Source organism: Centropristis striata, chromosome 7 (assembly GCF_030273125.1).
Source record: "Centropristis striata isolate RG_2023a ecotype Rhode Island chromosome 7, C.striata_1.0, whole genome shotgun sequence".
NCBI lineage: Eukaryota > Metazoa > Chordata > Actinopteri > Perciformes > Serranidae > Centropristis > Centropristis striata.
In genome coordinates this window covers 24692227-24717642 of record NC_081523.1, presented here as the reverse complement: position 1 = coordinate 24717642, position 25416 = coordinate 24692227, and the positions used below count along the sequence as shown (strand labels likewise).

Below are 25416 nucleotides of genomic sequence, written 5' to 3'. Positions count from 1 at the left end.
TATGAACTGCTTTTGGAATGTGATCAAAAAAGTAATAACTAGATATACATGTTATAAATAAATAAACACATACATCATACAAGTACACATTAAAGATACTCGAAGAAAATTTTATTTCATGTCTCAGTTACAAAGCAATTTTTTATAATAAACATCTTGTATTGTCACATTCATTTGATGGAGACATGTGAAGTACAAAATCAGTCAAGGTGATGTACCGTATGCACGGACAATGGAAACGCCTGTACAACATCACAGCATCAAACAAACATGGAGGCCATCTTTAGAGGGACCTGAGAGGGATGACCTGCAACACCTCTTTCTCATTGGTCAATCTCACACCAGAGGAGGAGCACCACAGGTACGACTACAGAACTGTGCAGGCTCTGCAGCAGATTTAAGGCGAGACACTTTGGGCAAAAACATTGTTTTTACATGCACGGTCGATTTTGAGACTTTGGGCTATTTACCTTCCATAATTTCTTCTTTCAGACCAGTGGAAAGAAAACAGTAAAGTATTTTTTTTTTTTTACTCTAGTCACCTGTTGTGTCTCTCCTTAAATATCTGTCGTAATAAAAATGACTAAAGCAGGAACCTGTACCCAGGAAAATGTAAACACAGTGCCAGCTCTGAGGACAAAACCACAATTCAAGCAGAAAAAAAAGCAAAATATATGAGTAAAAAACACAGATTATCATTTCTATTAACAATTTAACAGAGGTCTCAAAAAATCTTTATTTACATTCTGTTTCCACCAGATATAAAAAAAAAAACTGGTAACTTGACTGTTGAGCTGTGAATCATCCGCACAACAATTATAAGCACCTTTGGACAAGAAAGATATGTACTGTATTTCATATGTATTTCATATTATTCTTAATGAATAAAGAAGGCACATACTGTTTTTGTGGAAAAATGTATCACAACTTTTGAATTGTGCTTCTTGATCATTTTTAATTATTTTTTAATTTTTATTAGTAATTTGACTTCCTTTTATGTTTTTTTTTCAGTACATTTCTACTGAATTATTGTACTTTGCAACAGTTAAATCACGTTCATTTTGTGGCTGATTTTGCACACTGTAAACATCATTAAAATTGCCAGTTAATAATTTCTTAAATTTAAAAAAAGAAATAAATATTTTAATTCTGATGTGAAAAATATATATACATATAGATATATATAATCTTAGTCGACCCAGGTTTGTTTGTGCTGATGGTGTGCTTGTTGTGGACATTAGCACTTTGGTTTGGACGTGTCTGTCTGTGGATGGAATGGCTTTATTGTTTGATTATTGCATGAGGATAAGTGTTACTGTAGTTAGGATGTGTCCATTATAATGTGTGTGTGTGTGTGTGTGTGTGTGTGTGTGTGTGTGTGTGTGTGTGTGTGTGTGTGTAATCCTGGCTATGAGCCACAGGTGACACAACACTGTCTTTGGACCGACCTGAGAGAGCAGCGACCCAACAACTTCAGTTTGTCACAGAAGCGAGAGGACATTGTGTTCTTTCTGCAAACTGGACCTGCACAAAGACAAGACGGCAATGAAACAATGCACATTTAGTTTATTTAGAGTGTTTAACCAAGTAGTTTGTCATAAAATACAAAGCAAAAGACATACTGTAACTTTATAGACATTCATGTGTTGATCGTGACTCTGCTCAGCCAGACAGTGATGGATGTACGAACCTGTGTTGGTCTTGCATTCCTGCATATTGCACTTCCTGAGTGTTTCTGGTTTGGAAATCTTTTCACAGAGGCTGTTTAGCATTACGGCCAAATCCTGCTCACTCACACAGTTGACATCACGCTGCTGCTGACCCCCACCACAACTCACAGAGCACTGCAAAGACACAATATTTTATTTTGTTGCAAACAACATTTAGATGCCTCAAGGAAAACCTGATCTTGTGCAACTGACCTCCTCCCAGTCCTCAGCCTTCCAGTGAGTGCAGGGCTTTAGACTGCACGGCTCTGTGCTGTTGGGCCTCAATGAGCTGCTGCAGCGATGAGGCTCGGGACAGTACACCAGTCGCTCCCTGACACCTTCTCCACAGTTGCCAGAGCACTGAGGAAAACAAATGGATTTAAGTGAATGGAAATACAATTACCCTATATTTAGCATTTGTATAATGTTAGGGATGAATGTGACGATATTCATATTTGATGAGCTAGTGTGTTCACACCAGGGGCAAAGACATTTTTTTTTTGCGTGAATGGAAAGACATAAGTAGATGCAATATTCACATCTTGCAGCAAATAATTGTGCAATAAATTTGTGTGCCATGAAAGCCTATGAGCAGTGAGATGCTCCTAGATAGCATAGCTCTGATTGATCCAAACTACATTCAGAAAACATGCATTTTAAAAGATGATTGCTTGTCCCTCTTTTTCATCTGCATCATGATGTAGTTATTTCGGCATACTTTGATCAATTTATTGCATTAAATCAGAGCAAAATGTGTCAATTTTGGGCACTGATGTATTCACAATGTAATGGCAGTCATCTAGACACAGTTCCTGGAGAAGGGGGTGAAATTCACAGAGCTGTGTGTATCTCTAAATGAAATAATAGAGCCATACATGTCCATTTGGTTTTCCAATCTAGAGACTTCCACAACAGGTAATAAGTAACAATTGTGTATTTTTTCCAGCCAATTTTGACTGGCGCGTCTCATGCAAGTAACATGAACAAACACAAACATGTCCCAGCAGTCAAACTTGCATGAGTTACACAAGGTGAAAATTCACTTTACCTCTGATGAAAAAACACCATGAATATTGAGGCTACATCTTGCTACAAAATAATTGCTTTTCTTGGTTGGAAGGATTACTACAAAAAGGGATAGAATTAATCACTTGTGAACAGAACACACACCATTCACATAAACAACAGATTGGCTAACAAAAGGTTAAAAAAAAATAGGAAATATACATAAAATTGAACAGTATTGATCATTTTCAACATTTAAGAGTTGGTTTCTCCAAATTACAAAAACATTAGTGGAAGATATCGTTAGGCAAATAAAACCAAAACTATCTGCATAGATATACCTTAAGTTAAGACAGAAAATAGCCCCTTTGGGACAGTATGCATATATTTTTACAAAAATGTATAATTCTTTAAAGCTATAAAAAAAATGATGCATTATATAGGCAATAGCAATTTGGTGTGTATAATGCTCCTACCGGTCCCCAGGGTAAGGTACTCCAGTTCATGCAGGGCTTGTGGGGGCATGTTAAGGTGCTGAGGGGTCTGCTGGACACAGCTTGACAGTGGAAAGGTCTGAGGGGACGTTTATTCTGAGAATCGACACACTGGACATCACGGTACCTCCTTCCCACCACCGCACAGTTATCTGGACACTGTTGAGAGCATCACATGGCAATATACGGCTCATGATTAATGACAAGTGAGAACTGCAACAGAAATAAATCTATTTCATGATGTGGAAAAGTAAGGGATAATAAGTGGAATTATAATTAAGTATTAAGTGTAATTATCGGATTGAGTGACGGGAGGAAATCTAACGTTACTCACCTTGCTCCAGCTGCTGCTGTGCCAGGTGGCGCAGGGCTGCAGGTGACATGTGCGCGCAGGCTCGGGTCTCTTCATGTTGGCACAGTCCTCTTCATTCTGGGAGCTGCACGCGACTGTCCTCCATATTGCTCCAATCCCACATGTTGTTGAACACTGGGAGGAAGGGAGGTTGGGTTTACGTGTGTACTTCTGAAATTCTTAAAGGATCTGTACCTGATAGAAGCAAATTCTTTAACTATCTTTTAAATATTACATCATTTAATTTCCTACCATCAGGAAGACATTGGAAATACCTTTTCACAAAGCCATCATGAACATTAAACTGCAACCTAATCCCACTACCAATTGTCTGTTACTTTTAAACCACATCATGCAGTGGTAAGCAGGGCCAGTTTTCAGCCTTTTTTGCTGCCAAACACCTGACCCAACCTTCCCAACTTTGATGTTTCCTCATTGTTGGTCTTTTGTGTTCTTTTGGTAACATAATGCTTTTTGCAATTCAAAACCTGCACAAAAAAGAAGTATTGGAAGAAAGATTTCAGTCCTCACTAGCAACTTCAACCCATGCAAGAAAGGTTACTTAAAGGGACAGTTTGGATTTAACGAAGTGGGGTTATATGAGGTACTTATTCATAGTCAGTGTATTAAGCACAGTAAATGACAGAAAAAGAAAAAGAAAAAAAAATCCGTTCTATCCATCGATCTCCCTTCGAAGCCACCAGACACCATTGACAAAAACAGTAATTTGGCCTGCTGGTCCACTGCTGCCTTGAACATTTAATATATTTGTGTCATAGTTTTATTTTGGTGTTGGAATAGATTGCATTCACTTAAGTCACACGATAATACAAACAAACAGATCAAGGCAGTGATAGACCAGCTGTTTTTGTCAGTGCAGTCTGATGGCATCAAGAAGAGAGCATCAATAACGGCTTCAGTCTCCCCCACATACGTAAACCCAAACATGGCTGTCTCATGACAAGGTAAAGTGGTGAAAATATTCTAAATATAGCGTCCACTTCAACTGATTGATTTTTTTCAGGGGCTTAAATACATAGTTTAGCTGTCCTGTACTAACTACATTCTACTATAGGTGATACATTGACTGTTCATAAGTACCTCATACAAACCCATTTCAATAAATCTAAACTATCCCTTTTATTCTTAAGAATTAAAAAACAAGGCAACAAAAAATCTTCACTGTGATTATGTCCATTTCAAATATCTTCTGCTCAGTTTTCAAAGCTTTTATTTTCATAGCAGTCAAAGCATGTTTGGAAGACGGGCTATTTAAAAAGCCATGGTAAGCATGGGAAAATGGCCAGCATTAATATCATGGCTGCTGCAGATCTACTGGATATTATGATCCTTGAACAGTTCACCATCCAAAACACTCAAGAAACTACAATATATCCAAAACTCTGCTGCCCGTCTTCTCACCCACTCCCGCACCTGTGACCACATCACTCCTGTCCTCCATAACCTCCACTGGCTCCCTATCGCCCAGCGAATCCACTTCAAAGTCCGGCCTTCTCCATTGCTGCTCCCCCCCTTTGGAACTCACTCCCAAAAGCCATCCGAGATTCCCCCTCACCCTCCATCTTCAAGAAATCCCTCAAAATTCACCTCTTCAAATCCACCTACAACCACTGGTAAACTATTTTCTTCTCCTCCCTTCTTTTGGACTGAATCATTTGCATACTGCTCTTTTGTTTTTTGTTGATGTAAAACGTCTTTAGGTATCTAGAAAAGCGCTATACAAATTGAATGTATTATTATTATTATTATTATTATTATTACTGATAAAATGGTTGTACCCACCTCGCTCCAGTTTCCTACAACCCATAATATATCCATGGTGACAGGCTCTCTGGCCATCAGGTTGCTTTGGTCTCTGACGGAGCTGCTCCCAGGACTTTCTGCTCGCTGGTTTTGATTCTTGGATCGACTGCCTTTGGACCAGGAAGAAGGCTTTTTAGCATGGGAGACGGATTGGTTTTTCTTGGGCGTCACTGCTGGCTTCTTTACTTTAATGATCTTCACTGTGGACTGGGGCGATGCTGCAGTGGTGAGAGGTTTTCTTGCAGTTGTGGAAGGAGCTCGTGTTGTGTGGAAGCCAGCTCTGGATAGGACTGAGTGGTACATGGGAGTGGTGAGGGGAACCCTGTGTGTCCAGGGGCTGTATGAGTTGATACGAGGGGTGGTGGTGGACAAGGGGTAGCGGCGAGTGGTCTTTGCCCATGTCTTAGTACTAGTGGGTGGGGTGGAGTATGTTGCAGTGGGTCCTTTAGTTGTGTGCATGGTAGGTGGACTTGTTTGTAAAGTGGGTGTGATGAGTATATGTGGTGTTGGCGTGGTTGATTTGAGAGGATTGTTAAAGGACGTAGATGTGGTAATATCCAGGTCAATAATCCCCTCCTCCTCTGTGGTCCTGTCCTCAACAACATAATCATATCCTGGAGTGTACATCACAACGTTTGGTGTACTGCCCTCCTCTCCCTCCTCCTTCTCTTCCACCGTTTCCTTTTCCACGCCAGTTGCTTTTCTGTACTTATCAGCAGAGTTGACTTTAGATGGGAAAACTTTCTTTCTCTTATCCTCATTTTTCTTTACTTTAACATTGAACTCATAATCGTCCGTGTCTATGATTTCAGGGATTGTGGTTTTCAGGCTTGAGATGGGCGTGGTAGATGGGGTAAAACCTGTTGTAGTTTCTTTGGTAGTCTTCCTCACAGTGACAGCAGGTGTTGTTGCAGCTGTGGACGTGGTGCTGCTGGGAGCCTGGGTAGTTGTAGGATGCTTGGTTGGACGGCTCTTAGGTGGGAAGATTCGGCGGTATTTAGGAGGAGAAGACCCGGGTCGTCTACGAAGGTGCCCCGAGTTAGGGCAACTCTGTAGGCCACACAGCGATCTGGACCGAGGTTTGGTTGAGAGGTCGCAAGAGCTCTTAGGTGTTAGTGCACACGTGACTGTACGTGAGCGAACACCTCCTCCACATGTGACTGGGCACTGCAAAGGAGGAAAACAAATGATATGTGAAATGTAAAGTTTGTAATCATATTTCAATCAAAACAATAACAAAAGATGTAGCAATGCTGTTATTCAGGAGGTTTTTAACAGAAGCTGAATTATCCGCTGAGGTCCCCTATCTCCAAACCAAATGATGGTGATTAAAACCAGTAAAAACACAGTTTTTTGGTAAAAATCAATGTTTGCCATTAATGTTTGGCATATCAGCGGAGGGACTGGAGGCAAGCTGCTAACTTTTCCTCAGCCTGTTTCTCTAAAAACATAATATCCGGATGTCTGATGACTAAAATCCTTAATGCCGTTAAAACCAACCAAGATCTAAAAAGTGTATTGTAAAAATGTAACTTAATACTGGATAAAAACTGAATTTATGACAACTTCAAGGTTGTCTGTAACAACAAGACACGGAGCATGTTCTTGAATAAAATTCCAGATTTCTCTGGGTTATATATTGTTGGAAACATTTCGGATTATGTAGGTATAAAAATTCAACAAAATATATAACATAAGTATAGTCATTTTTAACATTTTAATGCAGAATTGTAACATATACTTTTAACTCAGAAAAGATAGTGATCTGTAAAACCAGTCAGAAAGATAAAAGCTACAGAGAAACAAGAAAAAAACAAAACAAATTAGTATAATTGAAAAAGCGCACCTCTTCCCAGTTGCCGGCAGCCCAGTCCTGTCCACAGGGTACATCTCTGTTGCACGGCACCAGAGGTTTAGGTTTAAGGAGATGCTTGCACTCGACAGGGTGGAGCACCCTTTCCTCCCCCGACACTGTCCGGACACAGAGCACTGTTCGCTTCCGTAGGCCTTGTGATCCACAGGTGGCTGTACACTGCTGCCAGCCACCCACCCACCATCTGAAGAGCAGGGGATGAGAAGGAAAGAGACTGCTGATAGAAGGGATTTGATGGCACTAAAAATAAATGGGGAGCACATGGCAAGCAGACGAATTTGTCGTCATCCAACAATGAACAGGGCTGCTGGGTATCATTTAAAAATGTTTGATACTATTGCCAATACATTACCGGAGCTCTGGTGCTGAAACCAAAACAATATCTATTTTAATGCTTTGCTTTGAAGAAAATGTGAAAGATAAAACAGCAAGATATTGATCAATCAGGAACTGTCATCAAAGAATAAGTAAATAGAACTATAAATCTGGCCGGGCCATGATGCCAACTTCGGGCACTTGACGGTCGTAAAACATGTTCTCTGAACACATTTAAGCCATTACCAGAAAAGTAGGTTATCATAAGAGGTTCCATAAGATGAAACTATTGGTGACTGAATCTTTAGTTTCACTGGTTGAACTTTTGCTGTTTGTCATTACAATGAAAAGAACACAGTGCATCTTTTGTGGAAATCAGGATTAGGCAGTGAAATGACCTTTTACTTTTAAACCAGCTGTAATATTTTATGGATGTATAGCTGCTAGTTAGATATGCTGGGGACTCTCCAATATTATGCTTGCAATGATAATTACAAATATTTATAAAATTGAATTACTGCCTTGTGGTGTAAACTGTTTTACATAACAATATGATGTCATAGTGAAGCTGACATTTGACCTTTTAAATATAAAATGTTATCACTTCTTCTTTTATCCTGTTCCATATTTGTGTAAATAATTATTGTATGAATTCTTGAGTAATGGCCAAAAACATATTTTGTGAGGTCACAGAGACCTTTGACCTCCAAACTCTAATCACGTCTTCACTTTCATTAGAATAGATAGACGAGTAGATAGAGGCGGTCACCAGCATCGAGGCATATACACAGTACAATATATGTTAAAGGTTATAATAGCACTGACGGGGACAGAAAAACAGCGAAAGAGTGTTTGAGAGTCAGGACCTTGCAGGACAATCCATGTTCTTGCATTTTCGGTGTCTGTCTTCCAGACGGCTGGCTGGATCACACAGAGACTCATCCACTACACCCATGTCCACCTCAAAACACAGCACAGGCTGGTGCTGCTCACCTAAAACAGCCAGGAAGTCAGAAAGCAGACGGGCAGGTCATAAATTAAATGTCACTGAAATCCCTTAATGACCCCAAATGTATAGAATGACATTTTTTGTTGTCTGATGCAACACTTACCTAAGCCACAGGTGGTGCTGCAGTCTGTCCATGCCCCGTGCCTCCACCTGTAAATGGGTTCAATGACCTCATTTCCTGTCCCTTTGGTTTTCCTGATGATGTACTCATACTTTAAGCCAAGGTTCTTCTCCTGGAACAGCAACTGGACAGCCACATTAATTATTATATTGTCATTTCATCATTAAATGTTTGACATATATAAATACTTTTCTTTCAATCTTCTTATCAGTTTCCTTTTAGTAGCTGGTGCTTGTGAAGCAGATAACAAAACAGTTGCTTAGAGACATTTTATTATTATCTTTTCCATCACCCAGAAATGTAAAGGCTGATTTGGAAAATATGCAACGTTTCCATGCTCTGATTGGTTGGCTATTCTTGAAGCTCCTTTTCTCCATCCCTGATTGGTTTAAATTAAACTCCACACACCCTGAGTAAAAATGTAAATAACTGACTCCATCTCAGAATACTGAAACATTTTAAAATTGTAAACCTATATGTATATTATGCTGTCCTACCTGCAGCATGACTGGCTGTGTGGTGGGTCCCGGAGCAGTGAGGTTCTCCATGTTCCCGCTGCGTTCATAGTAGAATGTCGTGCCGCCGGCCTCGTACTCCCCGTTCCACTGGATGATGAAGTTGCCGTTGAGAAAGTACTCCTCAGACGTCTCGCTCCTCAGAGCCAGGAAGTTACCTGACTCCTCCACTTCCTTTACCAGGATGTCCCGCGCCCCCTCAGGTATCACGCCCACGTCCATGTACCCTGGGAGAACGGAGAGGGGAGTCACAGCGAGGTAATGGATGGCCCACCATGGCTGCTGCCACACTCACATCCAGACTACCAGACAGTTTCTCTCTGATCTTTAATAGAGGGTGGGCTCAGTCTGTGGGGGTGGTTGGCATGTGTGTGTGTGTGAGTGTACGTGTGCGTATTCGGCGTGGGGGGCACTGCCCTGTCTCTGTTTTTTATTGTGTGTGGATGGGGGGGGGGCTGCATGGGGGAGGACGAAACTCAGCTATGAGTAGGTCTCTGGAGTTTAATGATGTTTGTGGGAAGGTGTGTGTGTTTCTGTGTTTGTGCAAAGGAGGGGGGAGGTTTGCCGCTGGTCTAAGCCTTTTGAAGTCTTACACATCTGGGCTGGTTATCTGGAAAGGATGCTGTGTGGGGCAAACACACACAGACGGAGAAAGAGAAGGGGGAAGAAGGATGTTTTTATTGTTTTAGAGTCTTTTTCTCTAGGAGTCTGTCTTTGGCGTGTGTTGATTCTGCATGTGAGTTTTACGTTTCCAAGCACAGCCAAAGACATGTCAGTCTTTAAACAGACGCAAACACAGGCCTGCAGGCACACACACATACACACATCACACCAGCCAAGTACAGCAGGACAAACAGCTGCACAGTGTGGACAAGAAGGCTGCCATGACAACAAAGGAACAACACAATGGTGTAATGCTAATGAACTGTCCTGAAATGACTTTGTGCCTGTAGACATAAATCTGAATTCTGTGCTTTTTCACACTCTTCTGCTGGAAACATCAAAGCTTCTCCTCATTAATAGGTTGTCTGTTTTTTGTTACTACAATTTTATAATTGGATCAATTCTTACGTCTGGGTAATTCAATTTGTTTCCAGCTGCTAAAATATCTTTTGTACTAAACTCACCAAAGCCTTCCTCTTCATCAAACGACTTGTAGACCGTCTCACAGCTTGTGCCATCGCCTAAACAGACTCCGCAACGATCCTCCACAGCGTTTGAGTCGATGCCATAGTCACAGCCTATAGCCTACAGACACAACACACATAAAATATACAACCAGACACATCACAGAGTCACATAAGATGGAACAGAAGAACCCCTCCCTCCATTATTTGATTGCTACACTGCAGCTCGTCTCATATCCTGCTCCACTACAACCCCCTGTCTCTTTTAGTCTCTTACCCAGACACACTACCTTGCACACTCCGTTGACGCAGATGTTTCTGGACTTGTTGTTCATGAAGCATGGTGTCCCATCCGTCACTGCGTCAAGCATCTTCTCCGAAAAATATGCAGCGACTGGTCGACAGTGCAGCTCACAGGGGTTTACTAAAGATGGTGAAAAAAGTTTGATTTAGTTTACTAAAACTAAATGCTGAGAGTGAGTCCAGTTTATAGCTCTATAGTAGTTTCTTCAACTCTAAGGGATGGAGCATGAAATATACTTTTGAAAGATGTGTTTTGACATGACAAACAAAAACAACAAACTACAATCTAAAAACACCTTATGAGCCCAATAAAATTACATTTATTATGTAGAACCTGTGGAACAAATTTGTAAAATGATACAAAGTACAAAAAGAAATGCATGCAAACTTTAGCAAGGACTGCACCAAACTGTTGAAACATCAAATGTCCCCGCTAAGATACAGTAGATGGGGTAGCTGCACCATCATGGGCTTTCTAGTGTAAATGCTACCCCCTGTTGGATGGCATACACAATCGCAGCTACAGAAATTCTGAAAAGAGGCATACCAGCATTTGTGCAACCTATTGTAGTATTTAAATTCATATTCAAAAGTTAAAAGTTTCAAGTTTCAAGAACGATGTTGCCAAAGCATCAAATATAATTTGTCCAAATACTGAGACAGTACACAATAACAGTAACATGAACATTAACACTACATTAAGGTTTATTTATATGAATTGCATATAGGAGTGCACATAATAATTTTAAATACATCATGTTTTTCACGTTAAATCTCGACCTGTAAAGTAATTAAAGCTGGCAGCTTAATGTAGTGGAGTAAAAAGTACACTATTTGTCTCAAAATGTAGTGGAGAAGAAGAATAAAGCTACATATGTGGTAATATTCAAGTAAAGTCAAGTACCTTAAAATTGCACTTATGTGTATCTAATTACATTCCTACACTGATTCTGCCATTGGATGTTTCTCCTTTTTAGGGGCGGATACAATTCTAATAGGTTTTGTTTATAATGCATCAAAATTGAGTTTACACTGAATTATATTTGGAGCCAGTGTTGTTGTGAGGCTGGTCTGTGTGTCTGAAAAAGTGCAGTTAGCCTGAGCACCACCTACTATAGTGGACTCTTTTCTGGTCTAAGCACTTGGGACTGGAGGGCTTTGGAGTGGAGGGTGTTTATGTGGCTGGATTTAAGTTGATTAAAGCATTAAAGTATCTAATAATATATTAGAAGCTCTGACCACTTACCTGGGTTAGCCACAGGAATCCACGTGTAGAGCTCATTGTGGTAGGGCACGGTGTCAAACTCACTGCAAAGCATCTCTCGAAAGGTTGGTTTATCCTGCTGACAGGCTTTTGTGTTACAGGTCCGATAACGCTTCCTTTCCCCGGTGCAGTACTTGCCCCCGAACTCTGGTCTGTGAAAAACACAGCAGCACACTTTGAATCAATCACGTGATCAGTTTTAGGACGTCATCTGTTGTGCAAGACATGCCAGTTGTGGAAAAGACAATGAACTGCAAGACAGTTTTAATTGCAACAGTTAAAATGGCAGATCTAGGGTCAGCTCTTACTTAGGGTTGTTACATTCCCTCTCTGCTGACTGAACTCCTACTCCACAGGTCCTGGAGCAGTGAGACCAGGTACTCCACTGTCCCCAGCCTCCATTCACCGTCTCTGGCAGTTTACCAACAATCACACACTCTCCTGAGATGCACCACTGTAAGAGAAAATGACACAAATAGTTATATGACATATTTAATACTCAAGGCTCTGTATTAGTGCCACTTTCATATCTGTACTGCTAACCATCTCCTTCCCCAGGCTCATGAAATCCACATCGTAACAAGACAGAGCAGCTGGCAGCACCCACCTTCTCCGGTCCACAGCGAGTGCCGTCTATAGGTGAGTCCAGTTTGGAGCGACAGGAGCCATTCACTGAGCACCAAAGAATCTGACAAACATTCTGTAGGAAAAGACATAATTGATAGAAAAGGGACGATTTTACAGAAAGATTTCTGATATTTTCATTCGGTGCTTAGATGCATGATACTCACATCAACCTCGTGGCAGAAGGTAGCATTTTGGCCATACTGGAGCTGACACTGGTGGTGTGTGGTGTATCGGACACCAAGGCGAGCCAGCGGGGTGGTTAGGTCCCTTTTGGAAGGACGGTCATCTAGACAGAAACCCCAGCCACGACTGAGACACACAAACAAAAAGGTGATATTGAATTTGTGAGCACAAGGTGTGGTGATTGAGACAGATACCTGACAGAGAAATGAAAAGAGAAAAGGTCAATAAGGTAAATACATGATCTTTCAAAAATTATTTTGCATGTCGACATGCCAATGAACACACTTATACTGCACTTTGTAATTTGTAGTTGCACTTTGTATTTGCACATGTGACTGCCCTGTAATGTATCTTTTGGCTCCTCTTAACGGAGGGATTAGTGAGGGGTCTACTAGGCATAGGCCCAGGGGCCCAAGCTTTTGTTTGAAGTAACTATTCCTTGTTAGCAAGTCAATCCAAACAATCACTAATGGACAACAAGAAAAAAGGAACAAAACAGCTACAGACACAAAAAGACTACATAGAGACGCGAAACGCTACTAAGAGATACAAAGTGACAATAAACAGACACAAAATGAATGCTAAAAGATGTAAAACTACTTTGAAGAAGACGCAAAGCGGGAAAAGAGACGCTCTATCTTAAATGTGTCTTCAGGAATGCGTCCACATTGAGCCGATTAAATTCGTAAACACGTCTCTTTCTGTTTCAGACCCCCATCCAGACTAAATTACCCTTCTCTACCCCCAAAACCTAACTTTAAAAACACTTTTTCTTTCTGTGTATCTCACAGTAAAGGTCGGGGGGCCTTTTACATGTCAGTGCCCAGGGTCCCACTGTCTTATAATCCGCCCCTGCCCTTTTTCGCTTTTCTGTCTTTTGTTGGATTTTCTAGCTTCAAATGAATTGTACTTGTTCAGCAAATGCGCACTTATGTTCTTTGTTGCTCTTTAAAACATAATTTGTCATGGTTTGCTTCACATGAATGTCGTTATAACTTTATTTTTTTTTCAACCAACACCACACCCATTGCGTTCAAAAAAAAAATCCTTTTCACTGCCTCCATTCACATCTGCAGCATATTCACTTTATCTGTATCCAGGAAGTATCACTGTTTGGAATGACTCCCATTTCCATGATTTAATGATTTCACAACTCTGGCAATTCACACATTTTGCAGACTACTTATGTGTTCCTCACAGAGAAAAACAGTATTAAAACGGAGTGAGTGAATCATGTTATAACTTCAAAATAAGATATGAAGTGAGCCTTACTCGAGGAAGCGTGTGATGTATTCTTTGGAGCAGGAGGACCAAGTGAGAGGCGAGCTGTCGTACATCAGCTGTCTGGACATGATGAACGGGTGCCTCCCTTCCAGCTCACAGTCATTCCCCTGACCGTCATGATGGATTCCAAAGCTGTGTTCAAACACAACCAATTATGATATTATCTTTTCAGAAAGATATGTTTCACAAGAACAAATAGCCTTCAGCTCTCAGATCTGCAAAAACTTGACTGTGAACAAACAACTTGACTAATTTTAACAGAATTCTACAATCCAGTGATACAAGCAAAAACACGTTTGTTCTCTCAAATTTGAAATCCAGTCCAAAGTAATTTGATGACTTTTGTTTGTGCATGTCTTACACCATTTCCTGTGTAGTGTCTAGTGCAAAGCAGTACCGGACATTAATTTCTTGCCCAAACAGAATGCTGTGAAGATCTGTACATAATGATAGAACTTGAGACAGTTCAGTAAGGAAAAGTACTTTATTGATCAGACTGTTTGTATCATTTAATACACTGAACCATAAACCTCTTGCAACATACATACATGTTCCTCCTAACTTCTATGTAAAGTTCAAAGGACCTCCTCTCTCCATCCCATTTAGTCATACACATAATAGGCTTGTCCTAATTGGCGATCGGATCGTATATATCAAGAATTAAAGGGATGATTTATAATTTTTTTCCCCTATGTCAACATTAAGTCCATTTTAAAAGGAGCAGTGTGTAGGATTTAGTGGCATCAATCATAGCAGATAACAACCAACTAAATAAATCCTCCCTCACCCTTTCCTTTCTGAGCATATAAAAAAGAAAGGATCACCCAAGTCCACCTGATAATCAGATGCTAACTAATTGGTACCAACTCTCATTTTATCAGCAAAAATATATGTGAAAATATGGTTTTCTGTGTAACAGTTATCCAAAAAGTAAAACAAATCAAACTTTTTATCCACTAACTTTGTTACCAGATGACCTACACCCACATCACATCAATCTCAGGTATCAATCTTTTGGTCTGGTTACCAGATACTAACCATTATTTGCATCAGCCCATTCACTAACAGGTCGATGCGCTAATGCGTGGAGGATTTAATGATGCAACAGTATATTCCTCTATAGTAACCGATCATGGGAACGGGATGCTTTCTTTGTCACATGTCCCATTGTTATGATATTCCATTATTCACAGACCTGTGGCCCATTTCATGAGCGACGGTGAAGGCGACAGGTAGTCCTGAATCCTCATTGATGTTGCAGCTGCGGTGTGGCTGACACATCCCAGACAGATGAGACAGACCCAGGGTCTCACAGGGCTGGTTCATTCCAGCACAGATGTCTTTCCTGAGAGGAGAAACAGGTGCATTACGTACATGATGTATCTCCACCATAAGAGGGCCGAGCATCAGAGCATATCACCTTTCCATTTCAACTATTGATGCAGCTGACCTACAAATGCAAAAGTGTGTGTGTGTGTGTGTGTGCGTGTGTGTGTGTGTGCGTGTGTGTGTGTGTGTGTGTCACTTGCCTAGTGACCAACACAGCCACGTCATGATGAGCTGGGTGTGTGTCACTCTGAGGATTGAGGTTTTTCTGCCAAGCACAGAAACTGCTCAGCGTGGTGTCTGCATGGTGGACAATCTTCAATCCTTTCTGCAAAAAATATAAAAAAATAATTAACATTCTGCACTTCTTTGGCATCATATGGATTTTTTTTACATCCTGTCATTTCAGAGAATCTTGAAATTATATTTAACTGTTAATAAATAATATTTCACAGGGAATTTAGAACACAGTGTACAGAGAGTTATTCATCAATTTCAATGTGAGTGCAGTTCCAGCTGGGCCACAGTTGAATCCATTCACTTCGTTCACTTTCTTTTCTGAGCAGGTGTTCATTACACATGTGATGACAAGAGAAGGGTGTAGCTGCAGAGCTCCAGGCTCAGGCCCGCCTCCACCATCAGACCCTATCCATCCAGAGCTTGGATAAGGAAGTATAATGGTATGCCCTAAATTGTGTGCAGCAGAGACTTTCACCAGCATTCAATAGCATGCTTCATTAGTTTTAATAAGCCACGTGACCTCCACCAGTCATAAATATATAATGTTAATAAAAGCTTAAAGTGGGGTAATGTAACGTTAAGCAGCAACAGATACAGTCGGCATTAAACAATGTATTAAATTTACACTCAGCAGTTCATTACTAATTATTAATTGATCTACTCATGAGGAAATCATAAGTGCGATTAAACAACACACTTAAAAAAGTTTACATGCAACTGTATTTTATTTCTAAGTGATAAGGAAGCACAATAAACACAACATTTTTTATATTAAGACATGTGATAAAAGCTGATTTTTCACGATGGGTACTCAGATGGTTGACAGCGCAGGTGGTGGGCCAGAGCCTGGAGCTCTGCAGCAAATGCTTCTGGATTACAGGGACAAAAGTTCTTCCAATAAGGGGTGCTCTGTGATATTTATGGGGAGAAACTCGATTTTCATTGTTTTTGTGGGTGCTCCAGTTCCCAGGTTCATGTTGAGTTTTGTTTGAATTCCTTTTACAGTTTGCCACATTTGCAGCCATACATGGATGTTTGAAGTAAATCAAGGTTAGGACATAATGTTCAATTATTGTTGATCTTCAGCTGGATGCTTAGTGTGCAAGACGCTTGAACCACAGCCAAATAAAAGAGTCTCCTAATTTAATTCACCTCCTTATACCCCTCTGAGGAATGCTTAATATACGTGCCTGTACTTTTCTTGTTCCAACTTTAATATATGTACAAGGAAAGAAACATACTAAAGTTTAATGAGAAAACTCTTCCAGGAATGTGTTACCTCTTCGCCCTGCAGTAAAATGAGCCGAACCAAGATGACGTGGATGGCATTCCCAATACTTGCATCATGAAAGATCCCAGCCACCTGTCAACACAGAAATCATTAACCAAAACCTGAGCAGAAGCCTAAGATGACTCAGAGCAGAATGAGATATAATTCTAACTCCTCACCATGTTCATGATAGTGAATATATAGGACTCCACATTATCGCTGCCGTGGTACTCTATGAGTTTAGCGTCAGCCACCACCATGGTCTCCACCCACCGCTCTCTGCTGACGGAGCGCTGCGAGCGAGACTGAGCCTGATTCTCCCCCCTCTGCTGCTGCTGCTCCCTCTCCCACTCTTCCCTCTCCCTCTCCACCTGGACAGAGGCCCTTGGAGCATCTAAAGCGTGGATAATGGAAGAAATCACTTGCAGTACACTTGTGTCTTATCCTCACTTAACACAGTCGCAGAAAGGGAAAAATGCTCACTGGTGTACAGTTACACAAACATCTGTATTTCCACACACAAATTCAGACACACACCTTGGACTCCACAGGGGCTGGGTGTCTCTTTGGACTCAAGACTGCGTTTTTGTCTCTGACTTTCTGTTGTAACTCTTGGATAGACAATATGTGGTGCTGGGGTCTCTCCAGGATGGTCGGTAGATTTCTGGAGAGGTTCAATAAAGAAGTGTCCCTCCGGCAGGGAGAAGAAGCCTCTCTGCGGAAAACAGAAATGACATAGATGAAGATGCATGGAGTGGAAATAAGTGAGACTGTAAGTCTAGGTTTTGGTCAATCACTTCCTGTGCAAGGTCAAATGGTTTGAAGTGTCATTCCGAATGCCATTTGAACTCTAAATCAACAGGGTTTTTGTGCATCTATTCATTTTGTTTTGATCAGATATTTCTGCAGATAAACATTCGGCTAAACTAATATTATTAATGTTATGCTAGTCGTATAAGATAGATTCCAGTGGTGGCTGTGCACACTTGTTTCTGACTCGTGATCCAAACATTTCAAATAACACCAAAGCATTGGAAAGTCCACCCACAACATCATTTTTATTCACAAAATATTTCAATCCATATTTGTTGGCATTTTGCATTTCAAAACATTTTCAATGCAGTCAAAAAAACAGTTTGCTCTCCAGCTAGCTGTGTGAGTTGTATTCATTAAAGCAAACAATTATTATTTTTTAAAATTTCATTTAATCTGATGATTTCCTTGATTCAAACTGAGGATTAATTTTGAGGATTTTCTTTTTAGGGTGATTTATTCAAAAACCTCAAAAGCAGCTTTATGTGTAAAAAAAAAAAAAAATGGTATGCCCCAGCCTCTATTGTCTTAATTATTAGGGGCATGGCATTTTTCTCAGTTATAACTTCAGGTTGATAATTAAGATGTTAAAATGTATTTATTCTCAAATCTTGCCTGATGCAGCTTTAAAGCTCTTCAAGTTGCAGCCTGATAATCAGCATGCTTCTGGGTTATAACATCTATATTGCAACAACATGTCAACAAAAATTGTAGTGTGTCAATAATTCCAACACTTAAGAAGCGGTGGGATGTTGAACTTTCTCTTGTAAAGGCCATTCCTCAGTAATTTCCAACTGGGTGGAATCCATCATTAGTCAACAGATCTGAATATGAACCTTTCTCATCCTTCCCTGAGGCACATTCTCCGTCTGCTGCAGCAGCAATACAAAGAGTTTTTCCTAACTATGCCATGCATGTTCTTACTGGTGCAGACTATTCATTTGCTAATCGGGGAGGTCTGCTGGTGAACGCACACATAGACAAGTACATAGATACACACCCCCATACACAAATACACCGGCATGAGAACATAACACAATAAAGCTTCTGTCAAGTCTCTTGAATTGTCCTTATAAACACACATTATGAATGTTTCACCCCCAGCTAACTGTTTGCAAGTTCTCTTCATCAGGGTGATTTTGTGTGTGTGTGTGTGTGTGTGTGTGTGTGTGTGTGTGTCCTAACAAGCCCAGACTGTTCCCGGATGAACCCTTCCCTCTCCCCTTACACCAACTTGCAAACGACAGAATGAGAGAAGAATACATTATTTTTTCAAGAGCCAAATGGATAGAATAAACACAGCTGAAGAAAGGACTTTCTTGCATGTTAAAATGTTCATGCATATGAATAATTGTACCCAGGATATTTATAATAAAACGATTATTTTCATGCACATGTCAAGCAAGACCAACATGAAGAATTCTTAGAAAATGATTGTTGTGTCTCATGCTTGGATCACTTTTCAGTGTTTGAAGAGCCAAAGGCAGATGTGAAAAATTAGGTCACGCAGTGCGTACAGTTTGGCCAGTTGTGGTCCCAAGGGTCTACCCTGCTGTTTACTGCACTCTCTCACAATGTAGCTTTCTAGGTCATCCTGACAAGTTTTATATGTGCTTCATGGGACGTGTGTTGCAACTACATTCATTCAGCAGCCTGCGCAGCTCTTACTGAGGATCCAGTTTCTCCATTCAGGGAGTTCAGAAAGTACAAACCTAGCGGAGACTCCCTTTGGAAAGACTATATTACTCCACCTGTTACAGTAAACCTTGTAACATAAGATAGAATGTCCAACTGGAACAGAAACTTTGCAGGCAACAACTAAGCTTAGCCAGCTTGTTTTTTAATGTAAAACCAGAGATGTGAACTTGAGTCACTGTGACCTGGACTCAAGTCAGCTCAAGTCACTGTTTTACACTGATGACTTGCAACATCTTGAGACTTGACTTTGACTTAGAAGTTGAAGACTTGAGACATGATGACTTAATGACTTGTCTGTGTTCATTTCATGTTTTCAGTTTTAATGTTAGATAAAAATATATAAAAAAAAATTTCAATGCATCAATGTTGACAGTTGACAATAGAAGTGTTTGTGTAACATAAGCCAGAATTCGAGCACACACTGGGAATGCTATTGTTATGATTGGATGATAACCCTGTCAGTCAAACTCCAAATACCTGATAGCTATGGATAAAAAATCATGACGTTTATGCAAAGACTCAATGCTTTTGGATTTAAGAGTTCCACGTTGCAAACCACAGTTGTTGTTTTTTAAATGGTGATCACATTTTTATTTATTTTTTATTTTTTAACATTAACAGTTCACTATCCGTCAAATAATAAAGGATTATGTTATGACTTGACTTGGGACTTGACTAATTACTTTACTTGACATAAGCTGTGACTTGACCCTAACCCATGCCCAAGAAAAAATGACTTGGGACTTGCTTGAAACTTGAAGAAAATGAGTTGGGATCAATTGGCTTGAGTCACATCTGTGGGAAACCACCAGAAAAACAACAACATTGCAAATGATAAACAAAAGTCCTTGGTATAAATCAGATTGAAGAAAGTATTGAGAAAGGCTTTCCCACTGCCTCAGTGTGTGGCCTTCAGCCAGGGGTCCCTGAGTTGTGGTGGACTCATCCACAAAGCATGCAGGCTGATATGTCTACGGTCAGCTGGGAAAGCTTCCCAGCAGCCCTGTGCAGAAACTTCTCAGCTGATTACTCTGTATCTCATCAACACACTCTATTTGCCAGAATTAACATTTTACCAGATAAGGATTTGTTTTTGCATTTACATCATCTCACCATGAGACAAAACACAAACAAAAAAGTATGATACATATAAGGGCAGATCCCTCTATTTCCTACCACGCCTCCCTGCCGTCTCCTATATGTCTTCCTGAGCATTAAACTTCCAAGTGAGTCCCAGCAGCGAGAAACAGGTGGTGGAGTGCACATCAACCGGGAAGGAATGCTACAGAGAGGCCCATCCAAACATTCAGACCATTGCTCTGCATGATCTGTATGATCTGCATACCAAATGCAGTCCTACTGTGCAAAGCAGCCTGCAAGGCGTAGCTTGTGCAGTGTGGTTATGGTGTTACTTGTGATCCTTAAATTGCCGTGTACAGATCCTGTGTGATGTCTGCACTCAACGAACAAAGACATCCTGAAAGAATACCAAGAAGGTTTTTGTTTTACATTTGAGCAAAAATAGGGGATTATTGTGCAACCGTTTTTGTTCTAAATCACAAATCCAGCTCAAACAGACTGGAGTTGACTTTCACCACCTCTTCTCCCTCTGCCACCTCCTGCCCTACTCCTCCTCCTCTCTATTAATCCCCCTCCTCTGACCTAGAGGAAGCGTGTTTGGGTGTGAGGTGCCAGAGCCAGGGGAGGTTACCATAACACAGGTCTGTGTTCTAAATACATCGGCCATGTGGAACTGCTTTACTTCTGTTTCCTGCTTCTGTGGGTTTTGTAGTGCTGGCCAACTGGGTCTGGAATAAAGTCTCTGCTGTTACACAGCCTGTGGCCTCAGCAGTGATTAGTGGGACACAAGGAGTGGTGGGGGCGGATGGTGCTCATTACTGCAATATGATTAATCACAACAATCTCCTGACAAACAAACTTGCTTTTATTCTAACAACTGTTTCTTGATAATTACAGGTTTCACGGCCTTCAGTTATTATTTTTACTTCACAAGATAATTTTGCCTGTGAGCTAATTTCTTCCTCAGAGGGCAAAGACATTAACATTTTTCATGTGCATAGTGTGAAGAGTCATGCATTTAAGTGAGGAAAATACCGATATAATAGGTCTGAACTTGCATGATCTTTCTTTTTGTTGTGCCTCAGGGATGAAAAAAGCTTCAGGTTTGCTTGAATTAAAGGTTTTCCCTGGGAAGAAAGAAAGCACACTTACAGCAGCCTCTGTCCAATTACTGTGGTCCTCATGGTTTCACATGCACAGTTAATAGTAAGTAAGTGAGACGTAAGCTGAACTTTGAAGACATACTCACCTGTAAAGTAAAAATGGCTCACTGTAGCACAACTCTATTTGTTGAAGCAAAAGTGACATGTTTTTCTCAACCAGAAGTGGGAGTTAAAGGGGACATATTATACTGATTTCAGGTTTATATTGCTATTTTGGGTTTCTACAAGAAAATGTCAACATGATATAATGTTCAAAGAAACATCATATTTCTCATAGTCTGTCTAAATATAGCTGTGTTCACACTCTGTCCAAAATGCTGTTTTACAGCTTGTTTTTGGTTCTTCCAAATCTGCAGTCTTTGCTCTATGCACTCATTGCAGCCGGGGAATACATGAAAAGGCACATTGGTGCGCTATCTACTACAGGTGACATCACAACCTTATGGAAGTCCTGACAGCTCATTTAAAGCCACACTTTCTGAATAAGGGCTGTGTGCATTTCTCAGTGGATTGGGCAGTTTGATAGTTTTCCAGTATTTAAATAGCACCAAAACCTGCTTTATAACAAAGAGTACATGAATCTCACTTTTTACAAAAGGGGACCTTTAAATAGCTGGTATGGCTTTGGTCAGGATCCTACTCTGTGCCAGGCTTACTTTATTTTGTTCAGCTGGTTGACAGATCAGGTTTTAGACAGTACAACCATCTCACCTGCCCACAACTATGGCTCAAGGCAGGTTTATTGCTTTTTCTAACAAGTTCTGCAGTGCAAACATAGCAGAGAGATCATAGCCAAGTAATTGGCTTAACCAACAAAGGCAAGAACCATTTAATTATGAGACTGTTGACACTTACATTTTTTTCAATTTTTTTTAAAAAGCCCAGTCTGCTCTGATTGGTCTGTGTCCCTGCACGGGCATTGCAACCAGGAAATGACTGAATACATAATATAGTTCTGACTATCAACTGTATAAAAGAAGTGGACATAGTGACCGTGATGTAACCCATTGGTTTTTAGACGACTGTTTTGGAGTTTCAAGTTTGGCATTTTGCCCGTTGTCATCTTGTTTTTTTGTTGTCATTAGTGATCATATTTATATAAAAGGGAGGAGCTAGGCAGTAAGACACCAAGTTATCACCTAATGTTCGACCTGTCAATCACAAGGTACCCCTGCTACAAATCATACCCTGCTTTATCATTCTTTATTTTCCTCTAAATGGGACATTGATTAGCAAAATGTACATCATGGTGTATTGAAAAAGACTTCAAACTAGCAGGAACTCAAACAAACTCTGGGAAATTGTGATTGGACTTTTTCATTTTTTTATGATATTTATAGACCAAAGGAAAAATCAATGAATCTATCCGACCTAGGGGGGCTGGAGCCGATCAAAGCTGACAATTTAGAGTCACCAATTAAACCTTAGCTGCATGTTTTTGGACTGTGGGAGGAAGCTGGAGGAGCTGGAGAGACCTCACGCTGACACAGGGAGAACATGCAAACTACACACAGAAGAGCTGCAGGCTACAGTGTAGCCCCTGTAGATTAATTGATAATGAAAATTATTATTTGTTGCCCTAATTGGAGTGCTCTCATGGATTACGCTACATAAGTGACAGCAACTTACATCAGTTAATAGGGAATCAGTGACAGACCACATGTTAAAAACTGCCCTTCTTTTGTAAATTATGACATGTTTGTTTAGTCCCTCCTGTCTTGTGCTGCATAAACAAAGGATTTTCATGTGTCTATATCCTGAAGCTGTGCATCTCTTTCTGACTCCGGAGGGTGAATGACCTCCACAGCAGCTGGCAGGGTTTCCCTCCCACATCTGTCTCTGGCTGAGTCTTGCTGTTTAGTGGTCTCCCTGAGGTTTTAGCTGCTATAAACCATATTCCACAGAATAGAAAATCAGTGTAATAGATCATAGGGTTTTCCCTGGTAGGTTGGAGAATAGGGACACGCTGGAGCATTCGAGCATTGAAAGAAAAAAAAATCCTCTAAATGCGGTAGGTTGTAGATAATTGGAATTTAGAGTTGACATAACACTTTTCAAACAAACTGCATTTACAAGATTTGGCAGGAAGAGGCAGTGCGACCCACACAAACATAATAGAGAAGCAGGAGGCAAGACCCTGCAGGAGAGGCATTCCTGCTGTGACACAATCAAACACGGAAACATTCTTCATGACTAAAACTGACACATCCCATCATTTCAGAGCCAGGACCTTCCTCCTTTTCCACAATCTCTTCCTTTTTGGTAGTTTCAAAATATTGGTGTCATGAATGAATCAGTCAATACAAAGAAACTGCTGAAAAAAGCATTTTGAGCAACTACTATTTGGTGAATACAAAATTCAGAGATAAGTGGACCAAAAAATGTTCATATGGGACATATGGAAATCCAGCTGTCTTCCATCCTTTGTAGTTGAAATATTTATTTGATTAGAAACATTTAAGCCGAAGTAAAAAAAAAAAAAAAAAGAGGCCCAAATTCTCTGAACGAAACGTATGGTCCTATTTCCTGTCTCTCCATGTGTCAAACCTTATTGTTCCAGTCTTTAAAAAAATGTGCCAAAATTTATTACTGCAGCCCTATCTCAGCGTAGAACAAAGTAACACAGCACATCCAAAAGTGGGGGGTTGCAGAGTTTGTGCAGGAATGGACAGCGATGTGAATGAATGAATGAGTGGAGGGTGAAAGTACAGAAGAGGAAAACATCTGACAGAGACAAAGAAAGACAGAAAGTGTCTCATGGTTGGCTCAAGAAGCAGCAGCCGTCAGCGGGTCTGCAGCACAGTCGTTCTGCAAATAGTGTCAGGAAGTCTTTGAAGGGCAGCCTAACACACAGGGCACTGTCAGATGGGAGGGTTTGCTCAACAGCCTATGACTGCCTAAACCACATACCAGCTTTTCCAGAGTGATGCCCCCCTTTAAAAAAAATCTGCCTGCCAAAAGCAATATTTTTTCAAAGAGATATGACCTTTAGTGAGACAAATAAGCTTCATGTGGATTAGAGGATACTATTTAATGAATGAGACAAATTGGTTCAAATTGAACTTTGAGATGATGTGATTCCTTACCAGTCCTTTACAGGTGCTGATGGCAGCAGTTCCTCGCACATCAGAGGCTTCCACAGTGCCAATGAGGTGGCAGGAGTTACCCTCATAGCTGCGATGCTCAGTTCTGTTGGCACTGCCGTTCCTCCTCTCTAGGATGTAGTCACTTGAAACCAGGTGATTGTTTGCAGTCAAATTAAACATTAAAGCACGACCCTTGTAGCTGACCTTGTAGTAAACCTGTCCCTCCAAACCAAGGGGTCGCAGGTCACGCTGGACTCGCCCACCCTGGAAGTGGTGGTCCAGAGAGTGGGAGATGAACTCACCATCAGCAGTGGCTTTCACTGGGTGGACAGTGGTCAGATCTGATTGGGTCAAATGACCTGCAGAGTAACACAATAGAAGGGTCTTTACAGTTGTGATGCATTGATTTTTACATTTTATGCATACTGATATTAGCATGCACTTAAACTTTTAGTCATGCATTTAGTTCAGAAATGCCACCTTTGTTAGAACTGCACCACACTGACCTTGTTCTGCAAAGAGGGAGAAGAGTCTGCCAGAGTCGGAGAGCTCTTCGTGGCCGGCTGCCAAAGTGAAAACAAAGTGTAGCAGCAAAAGAACCGGGCAGTCCTGCGAACATCGCATATTTCATGTAACCAAACTCAAACCGCTGCAAAAGAGTCCTGGGCATTGAGGTTCCAGTGGCGTTAGAGGCGACCACTTCGATACAGCTCTGCACTGTGTCATGACATGAAC

The 25416-nt window shown here is 40.8% G+C and overlaps 1 protein-coding gene across 1 annotated transcript; it reads right to left on the bottom strand.

Moving 5' to 3' along the window:
* On the bottom strand, positions 1-25416 carry adamts12 (ADAM metallopeptidase with thrombospondin type 1 motif, 12). The gene is made up of 24 exons (XM_059337215.1): positions 25188-25416; positions 24682-25040; positions 17379-17556; positions 17021-17235; positions 16851-16934; positions 15535-15659; positions 15201-15350; positions 13994-14137; positions 12703-12847; positions 12519-12611; positions 12220-12365; positions 11894-12063; positions 10635-10768; positions 10345-10465; positions 9200-9444; positions 8685-8826; positions 8439-8565; positions 7231-7441; positions 5364-6551; positions 3543-3695; positions 3191-3367; positions 1923-2069; positions 1691-1844; positions 1-1524 (listed from the first exon to the last, which is right to left on the bottom strand). Exons 1-24 carry the CDS (start codon positions 25303-25305, stop codon positions 1409-1411), a joined length of 4842 nt encoding a protein of 1613 aa, XP_059193198.1. The 5' UTR covers positions 25306-25416; the 3' UTR covers positions 1-1408.

Coding starts and splice junctions, on each gene's coding strand:
- adamts12 (XM_059337215.1), bottom strand. CDS start 25,305: ATGCGATGTTCGCAGGACTGCCCGGTTCTTTTGCTGCTACACTTTGTT. Junction 10,466..10,634: donor GCGTCAACGGAGTGTGCAAG/GTAGTGTGTCTG, acceptor TTGTGTCTGTAG/GCTATAGGCTGTGACTATGG. Junction 1,845..1,922: donor AGGCTGAGGACTGGGAGGAG/GTCAGTTGCACA, acceptor GTGTCTTTGCAG/TGCTCTGTGAGTTGTGGTGG.